The sequence below is a fragment of the Megalobrama amblycephala genome, linkage group LG3, assembly GCF_018812025.1.
Source record: "Megalobrama amblycephala isolate DHTTF-2021 linkage group LG3, ASM1881202v1, whole genome shotgun sequence".
NCBI lineage: Eukaryota > Metazoa > Chordata > Actinopteri > Cypriniformes > Xenocyprididae > Megalobrama > Megalobrama amblycephala.
The window spans coordinates 13572306-13582185 of NC_063046.1; the positions used below are offsets into that span (position 1 = coordinate 13572306).

At 40.1% G+C, this 9880-nt stretch overlaps 1 protein-coding gene across 1 annotated transcript in view; it reads left to right on the plus strand.

The window, feature by feature from the left end:
• Positions 1 to 8913, plus strand: part of si:ch73-211e3.1 (mastermind-like domain-containing protein 1) — an 83869-nt gene extending 74956 nt beyond the window's left edge. Inside the window, exons 3-5 of the mRNA XM_048184021.1 lie at positions 3166 to 3294; positions 3432 to 3504; positions 5075 to 8913. Coding sequence (XP_048039978.1) covers positions 3166 to 3294; positions 3432 to 3504; positions 5075 to 6090 — 1218 coding nt within the window. The 3' untranslated portion in view covers positions 6091 to 8913. The remainder of the gene's footprint in view (positions 1 to 3165; positions 3295 to 3431; positions 3505 to 5074) is intronic.
• Positions 8914 to 9880: the final 967 nt, after the last annotated feature.

The following is a 9880-nucleotide window of genomic DNA, read 5'->3' on the forward strand; positions in this document are numbered from 1 at the left end:
TTCATAGTACTTTAACCCCACCGTCAAGCCAATAGATGTAAACAAACTTGGTTACCGTGGAGATAAAAGCAGTACTTAGTGTCTGCCTGCTCTCTGGACAGCTGGACTTCTGCCAGAACGGCACATCGGAGCACTCTACACAACTCTGTCCCACTTTCTTTCGCTCGCTTTCCTCGCATACACTCTTTCTATCTCGTGTCCTCTTCCATTATCCACTCAACTTTTCTAATTATACCTGTTTTGCAAAAGTTGTGTGCCCGAGTCAGTCCCTTTCTCTCCTCTTATGTCGTCTTCCTCGCTTTCTGCCCACTCCATTCATCCTCGTCTCATTCTCCAGTCGTAAGCTTTCCCTCTTTTTCTGTCCCTCCCCCTCTCTACTCCCAGCAAGGTCACTTGGAGTTGCATGACAAGGCGACTTCACTAACATTCAACAACCTCTCTCTCTCTCTCTCTGTCTGTCTGTCTCTCTCTCTTTCGCCTTCCCTTCCTGTAGTCCTGCACTGCTGCTTCTCAGTCATTTTCCCATGGCAATTAGCTAAAGCCTGGAAAATGGACCTAAAAATAGATAGTTTGACTTTTCACTTGTTTTTGGCAAAAAAAAAAAAAAACCTTACTTGTTCTTTAATTTGGGATCCAAGAATGTAACCAAAAGTTTAGGACTAGTTCACTTTCTGTGAGGTTTTGGAGCAGGTATGAAATTGGAACGCCACAAAGAATAAATATAAAATCTTTTAAAACCATGTTATATATTTAAACCTAATTCAATTTAACTGTAATAACCCATGTTCAGATGACAAAAACAAGGTCAAACATGCATGCTCTGGGTTAAGTGATAGAACATCCTTTCATGCTCTGTGGCACGCAAATGCATAATTGGTTTTATTTCTCTTGTTAGTTTGATATGGGTAATTATGTCTCTTTATGTGGTTTAGGGCATATTTGGTGCTTGTCCTTTAAAATACCTTCTATCATCATTTTACCTACATTTGCTGGTTGTTTCTCAATTATATTCAGCATTTCTAATTATATTGTTTTATTTAATATTATTGCTTAATTTTATTTATTAATACTATTACTTCACTCTATTGCTATTGCACTTACTTTGCAATGCAAATACAATACTGCAATACAAATGGAGAGAGAAAGAGAGAGAGACCAAATTTACATGTCTTTCCACCCCGATGGATTTGACAGGGTTAAACATATCTCTCTTTCTTTGTTACCGTCGTGTACGCACAGGAACGGTTGCATTCTGTTCGACAACAAAAGCAGCGGATTGCTTTGATAACCTCTGCTGCTGTGATATCTAATCTATTAAACGCTGAAATCAAATGTGAGTTGCATGAAAAGCTGAGTGAGCGCGCGGAGCGGAAAGGGGGGGCGGCTTGACGGACTGCTTTACTTGAAACGTGCGTGTGTAGCTGGAGGCTCTGGAAAGCTTGTGAGGTGTTGGGGTGTACCTCAGGACAGAAGAAAAAAAGAAAGAAAGGCTTATCGAGGACACAATCTGAAACGCTGTTTAACTTGGCGAGCTGTGCCGGATAGAGCGCAAGCTGCGTCCTCCTGACAGACTAAAACGTGTCGGAAGTCACTACTACTAATAAGCACACTAATAATTTATGTTATACACTAGGCTGACTGGATATAGAGCAGACTGGGCTTTTTTCTTTTTCTTTTTACAATAAGGGGATCGATAAAGACATAGAAGCTCAGAGTAAACTCTCGATGAGGATCAAGCGGTTAAACGCGCGAGCTGTTTTTGTTTAGGACTGTGAGAGTGCGCATGCGCCATCTAGCGTTCGCTTAGACGAAAAATCAAGTTTTTCTTCCATATCTCTTGGATTTGTGAGCAAGTCGCATATTATCATAGTAATCAAATGTTTTCTTGCCTTGGGGGGTTGCAGGGATTTGAGCGGCTGACGAAACAGAAATTGTTTAAATCATTTTTAAACATTACTCATGATATTTTTAAGGAACAGTTCGCCCAGAAAGAAATTCTGCCATCATTCACTCACCCTCATGTTGTTCCAAACCCATATGACTTTAAGTGAATGGTGACCGAAGCTGAGACAGAATGTTAATTTTTGGGTGAACTGTCGCTTTAAGAAGTAACAGATTTGAGTGTTCTTTATAATCATTAGACGTTTTAGCTCTTAATGGCAAACAGAATCATGCATGGACAGTTCAGAGGCACAGCCCTAACACAAACAAGAGCAACAAAAGCATCTAAACCAGCTCTTCATTCTTGCTGCACATACCCAAGTGCTGGATCAATATCCATTACCAGCACTAGTGCTGCAGACAAGCCATTCATTTCCACTGCAAAGCACCACGATATTCCCCTTGGGAAGCCGTTTCATCACTCTGCCTGCTACAAGCAAAGATGATTACACCAGATTCATGCTAGGAGTGTCTGTTAGTGCCTCAGATTACCTCTGCTTGTTCTTTTGCTTGATATTAGCTATGTGTGATGCTAAGCATATGTAAGTTTAAGATTTAATTTAATTCACACAACATAATAAACTCAGTAATTTCATTTTGTGTTTGTGCTTGTGTCTTTATGACATTAAGCAGATCCTTGCCATGGACAGTATCCCAAACTTGAAGTAGTTATCTCTCCACGTCTTCATAATAGTCTATGATTAATGTTCTACTCCAATTACGTGTGAGTGCGAGGTGTTTTCAGGATTCGGATGGGAGTAGGGAGGGAAGAGGGTGGGGAGCATTTCTTCTGTGGGAATAGGAATATGGGAATGCCTAGCTGAACTGTTCGGGCGGAGGGGTGCATTCAGACAAAGCCAACAAAAACAAACGTCCGTGGCTCTGGGAGGGCAGGGTCTGGTCTGAAACCTCTGTGGTTATTTACAGATGTTTACGACTTTGCTAAGGAAAGAAGCCCTGTTAGAACATGTGGGCTTGGTTGAGATGACCTTTTTAGCGGTGTTGAGTTACGCCGAATGGCGTCACGTCTTTGATCACGGTGATATTATGTGCAGTTAGTAACAGTTGTTTGTGTGGGTCAAGTAAAGGTGAGATCATGTCTGTGTGAATATGATGGCCATTGTTTTGACACGTTTGAGCTATTGCATTGCTAAAATGAACATTTGATAAGTTTGAAACTGAGTGCAGGTTTAATAGTGATCTTTCTTTTATCGTCTGTCTTAGGATCAAGGTGCAGGAATGGTGCCTCATCTTCAGGACGCTCCGTCAGCAGTGCCACGGCAGCCCCAGGGCGGCAGCTACAACCTGATGCTTAAGAATCAGCTAATAAACAAACAGATTCAACAACAACAAGTTAGTGTTCAATCTCCTTGTTGAATGTGTCATTCTCTTAAAGTGCATTTTTGGTGTCTGAATACCTTTTCAGAGGTTTCAGAGGTAGAGTTTATTTGCTTTAAATGTGTTCATATATTATTTTCTATGTATTAAAGGAAAAGCAAAGGCAAATGGAGCAAATGAATGGAGGGCATATCACAGACTGCCAACAGGTGGCACCATTTCAAGGTACAGTAACATCAACACACCACCTACAAGAAGTCACTTTCCACAAATATTGGTAAAACACTGGGTCTCATTCAGTTTTTTTTTTTTTTTAATCTGCATACATTTTTTTCATAGAGCAATTTATCAGTAAGTTTCCACAAAAATTTGAGTCTAAATTTATGGTAGAATTTACAACGACTTAAAACCACTCGTACAAAAATCACATAGTCCAGGGGCCATAGAAACAAGTAATTTATTTATAAGACAGTGTATTTAATATATTATTAGATAATAAATAAATAATATTTACAGAAGCCCTTTTGTGGACATAGTTTGAGCATGTTTTATGCAAATTACTAGCTGTGTTCTCATTTATTAGTGGAACTTTTTCTGTTGCACACAGAATTATTAGTGAATAAGGCACACTGTTTATTTAGTGACAATTTTGCTATATTCAGTAAGGTTTGGGGTTAGCAAGATTTTATTTTTATTTGAAAGAAAATATTTTTATTCAGCAAGGCTGCATTAAAATTATTAAATGTGACCGTAATAGTTTTTACGTTGTTACAAAATATTCCTATGAACATTCATTTCATCAGAAATCCTGAAAAAAAAAAAGTTCAGCATATTAGAATGATTTCTGAAGGATCATGTGACACTGAAGTAATGTTTTACTGTCACAAGAATAAATTATATTTTAAAATATATCGAAATAGAAAACAGTTATTTTAAATTGTAGTATTTTGCTGTATGTTTATCAAATAAAGACAGCCTTGTTGAGCATAAAGGCCCCGATATACTCATGACGAGGTTCTTTTTCGTTCTTCTTTAGGGGTAAAACGAAATTCGAAATACGTGAGCAACGATATACTGTTAACAAACATCCGACGCCGCCCACACTGCTGAGAGCGGTGTTTATATGAATATGTAAATATGTGCTGTGCACTTTCCTTTCAGTAACAAAATAAACACACAACAAAACCGAGAAAACAACAAGTATTTTAATAAAGCATAAGAAAAGCATCTGATCATAGCAACTCTGCAAATTAGCACTGACTGAAGTCACATCATGTTTATTTATATGGCATTGTATTCAATAGATTGCTTAAAAGCAAGCAACTTCACAGTATCAAACATAAACAACAGTGTCAGTGCAGAAGCACAACTTCATCTTCTACTATAAAGCAGCTATCCAGTGTGTTCATGTTTTACACCCACGGAGATCTTACTTTGACGGACTCAAACAGATGAAATGAGTCAGAGAAGAGTTCCACGTGAAAGAAGGCGGAGCCTCAGCGCACACCTCCTATTACGTCATTGGCACAAACCAGTGGTAGTATGAAGATATTTTGCAGCTGGAGCGAACTTTTCCTGAGAGTTCGCTTTGGCAAGCGGTTTCGAACTCCCAAAACAAACTTCATTTTGGCCTGATTTTTTTCGAAACGACATCACATCAGTTCATTCTTGAATTTCGTTAGAAGTATATCAGGGCCTTAAGAGACTAAAAAAATCTTACCAGCACCATACTTTTGAATGGTAAAATAGCTAAAGTCGTGCTCAAAGTCATTTATTTTTGCTTTCTATTTTGCAGGTCCAGGTCGACCTCTCCCTCCGGAGTGTGGTGGTTATCCTATGGGGGCTTCTCAACAGTCGAATTCCACAATGCTCTCCCATAGCGGTCCTTTAACCACAAACCGAATGGGTCTTTCCTCCGGCTCAGTCTCCCAGATGGGCTCGTCGGTTGGAGGATATATGTGCAGCAAAGGTTCCAAACAACCACTCTGCCACCCTTCTCAAGACTTCGGAATGGCGATGCAGCCGGGCCAGAGCATGATGGGAATGGGCGGCCCTCCACGTCAACCGCTACACCCGGCTCACAGTGTGACACGACCGGGAATGCCTTGTCCCAACCTACCTGGCGGTCCCGTGCCGACCCACCACCTGCGGCAGGCGCTGCACCAAGGCGGAGCTCTTCCGTCACGTATGATGTTCCCTTCCCAGCAGCAGCCCACGTCACAGTCCCAGCTCTGGCAGCACCAGCAAGGGGTGCAACCGCATATGGACCCTTCGAACCACCAACATCCCTTCCCCGCCGGAGGAGCCCCACCTGGATGCGGGGGTCCTCAGTTTCCACAGCGATCCGGAATGGCAGGTATGCCAGCCAACTTCCCTGGTTCCCGTCCTCCTCCTAATCAAGTAGCCCCTGGTTTGGTTGGCAGACCGGACCAGAAGATGCCCACCGCCCAGCCTCTATCCTCCATGTCCCAACAGAGCCTCAGAATGCGAGGTCCGCTTTCCGCTCTCGCTGTTATGAAACCAGGAGGTCCATCCATGATGCACCCAGCTCATGGAATGGCTCCTCCTAGCTACCAGACTGCTTCCGCAGGCAAACACTGTTCACCGCAGGGCTACAACCCTGGACATAAGCTGCCCTCCTATGACTACACGCCACAGCATCACAGCAATGGGGCAATGACTGGAGGGCTTCAAGGACACGGAGGAGGTGGCGGTGCGGACGTGGACTTCATTGACACTCTGGTGGGCAACAATGAAGACTGGCTGAACAATCTCACCATGATTGATGAATACCTTGAGCAAAACTCATAGGGACTGATCAAAAGCTTCCTAGGTTTGAAAATCACTACACACAGTACCAGAATGGGGTCGTGGAGTCATCATTCTGTAATGCCGCGTTCACACCAAGAACGATAACTGTAACAGCAACTATATTAGTGTCCACACCAATGGAAGATAACATTCTGTTTATTATATAAGTGTGCTCGTCGTTAAACTAGGGTGGGATTCTGATTGGCTGTCAATGTTTTTATCATTCATCAGCTGGGAAAAAAAGCTCTCCTAAGGGCTTTTCACACTTGAAATAGTTAACCCTGGGTCATTCTAAACCCCGAGTAAATGGAATCCTGGGTTATCTTTATTCACGTTTTACACTGCTCATACTATACCCAGGGTTAAAGTCCTTATTTGCATATTCGTGGTGTCAGTGTTAGTCACTGGACAAACGCAGCACGTGATCTGTTTACATAAAGGCTCTAGCATTGCGCGTCCTCATTGCTGACTGCATTATCAAGTTTTTTTCTGAATTAACTTTTCGAACTATAAAAGTAAGAATGAGGGTCGCTTCACAACAATTGCCGCGTTTTCCATCGCAGTTTGACATTTTTCATATCATACATGGAAACGACTGTTTATACATTGAGCAGTGTTTCTGTGACTGGCCAAAGCGTGTGAATATAAGGCATGCAATTGGTTGTTGGTTGCTAAGCATGTAGTTGTAACATTCTAACACCGTATCGGTGTTAACCCTGCTCCGGAAGCAGGGTTTCATAACCCCGGGTAAAAAGCAGTGTTAACCCCACATCTAAGGGTACGTTTACATGACAATGATAACGGAGAAGTTTTTCCTTTGAGTTTTCTGCGTACAGACGACACCATTGTCAAAACGACCCCCATTCACACGGATCCGCGAAAACGACTAAAAACGCTATATTCTGTTGCCAGGCCATTAGATGGCGATGAAACACCATAGAATGAACATGTAATATGCATGTACATGCACACGTCATCATTTCCACAGATTTGCGTTTTTGTTACTTACACAGAGACCGTTTTCAAAAATTTGCACTTTGAAACCCGTTTTCAAAAGCTTGCGTTTTCAGGCACCCAAAACGCCGTTGTCGTATAAATGAACAGCCACAATGTATTAAAAGTTTTATGTTTTTAGTTGAAAACGGTGTCGTGTAAACGGCCGCTGAATTACAAGTGTGGAACGTTCCTTTAAAAGCGGGTGTTTAGAACGCCGATAACCCGGGGTTAAGCGCAGTGCGAAAAGCCCTCTAGAGTGATTCCAACAATATTGTTCTTCTGTGTCGTTATCGTTGTAGTTGCGGTGTGGACTTCACTATGCTCATAGAATTAGAAAGATTATTAAAACTTTATAGTTATCGTCTTTGGTGTGAACAGGCCTTAAGGTCATAAAGCATTTTTCCATGGCTAGCATAAGTGAGAATGTATCGCACTGCTGAAATGATGCACAGCTGAGCCCCTGAAATGGCTTTTGGCAGCCAATAAAACGCTTATATTATAAGATGCCCTTTCCTTTTCTCAATGGTTGCTCGTCCAGTGCTCTTTGCACTGTAAATTAATACGGAGTGAAACACTGATTTATGAAAACATGGGCTTTCCCCAGCAGTGTCAAGAAAGTTCTCATTCAGTTAAAGGGATAGTTCACCCAAAAATTCTGACAATTCCAAATCTTCTGTGAAACACAAAAGAAGATATTTTGAAGGCTATTTTTGTCCCTACAGTGAAAGTTAATAGGGTCTCAAAACAACACGGACATTCATTGTATGGACAAAAACCGTTTTTGTCATCTACTTTACATGAGGGACAGAATTGTAATTTTTGGTTGAGCGATCCCTTCAAATGCAGCGTGATAGCAGTATTGTTGGCAGTCTCGTGCCAGACCGGGCGAATATGTGCAGCTTTTCATTCTTGCTATTTGAAAAGCATACAAAATCATTTCTGTGACGAACTATTTGAGGGTATTCCAAAAGGGGCTTGTGCTGTACATAAAGTATTTTGTAAAATATGGTTTCTTAAACTGTAACATACAAAAGAGAAGTACACATATTTATGCTTCTTTTCTGCTGATGAATTTCTTTGTAAATAATTATCAAAAGAATAAATAAAATAAAAATGCAATGATGTAAAGAAATGAGTGTCACATTAAAATTGCAAAAGAAATATTTTACACTAGGAAACTCTATTGTAATTTGTATTATGCAAGACGGTATGGTTAGTTTTGGAGTAATACTATGTATTACAATGGTGAAAAAATTGTTATGTTTTTGACATAACTGGACTTCTGGTACTCCAGTCTGGCTTAAGAGGGTTATTTGTTTTGTGTTTTTAAATTGTGAGGTTTGGAGTATAATGTTCCTCAGCCTTGTTACAGCATTTCATTCTGACATCAGTTGCACAGTCTTAGAGGTTCTCTAAATTGTGTCACATTGCCATAGCATAATACATTTTACACTAGACACCAGTGTCTTTGTAATAATCTGTTCCATCTAACAAAATGAAGATCTTGACGTTTTCTGGACCAAGGACACTTTTCAGCAGTTCTAGGAATGTCTTTTGTAAGTGCACACCAGCTACACTGAAACAGCAGCCTCAGAGTAGCAGAGGGACAACAATGTATGATCACACCACCTATTATGTAATGACACCTGTCACAGTAAGTGCATAAAACCCACAGTCCTTTGTGCCAGAGTCTTGGGTTTCCAGTAGTTCATGACCATGTAGTTAATGCCATGAACTTTAAGACATTCTGATTTGTGATTAATTGTGATTTATTATATTTTGTCTTCATATTTTTAGATTGGAAAATAAACTGCATAAAATCAAAAATGTTGCCTTTTTGGTCTTGTCTCTCTCTCTCTCTTTTTTTTTTTTTTTAACTTCTTCTCAGTATATCCTACTCCCGTTTCCACTGGTGGTGTGACTCAAATTTATGACTAGAGAAAATATATTAGCACCACACCTCATTTAGTGTCTGATAACTAGACTGATCTATAGGAACACACAGATGAGGCAGGAATAAAGTAAAAATATTTGGGACATTGATTCAAGGAAGGAAATATGCTTTTAAACTACTTCTCACTTTCATTTCTGTTCTAGTCTGTTTTGAACAATCTTGTACTTTTTATAACATAAAATGTTTTTATTGGGGCTGGAGTTATAAAATAAATAGTTTTATTGATCTTCATTTTTCAACATTTTGTTTTATTTATTTATTTTTGATGATTATGGTAAAGCGGTTCATTTACATCTTTTGCTTAAGCTTAGAGGAAAGAGGAGCACAGAAATATTTCACTTTCCTGTCGTGATTTTATGTTTCCTCACATGGTGGTGTTTTCCACAACACAGCTGAACATATTTCTGTTTCATAGCTCTTTAGGGAGCCACACACTGATGTTCTCTATATAAAATACTTGTTTCAGATATTTGATTTCTGGTACAGGTTAAAGATACTGCACATACAGTTTCTGTTCTTCTGAATTCCCTACAAATAAATATAAATCGACATTTTCTTTGGTACAGTTCCTCTTAATTGGGTCTTTTGGTTGTGCCCGTTTCATTTTTAGATCAGAAGTTTTGCTTCCATATAAAAAGTGGATGTTTTTGCATCAGCAGCTGGTGGTTTTACAAACTGACCTTCGCTATACTGCAGGTTCGTGTATCATGCTGTTACGGATCAGAGCTATTGCTACACAATAGAAGTCTGAGTAAAATCAAACTTGATAATCTATACTTCAAAAGTCACAACTTATGTAATGCAAAATAGCACAAAACCTTGTGTGTAACTATGTCTTCC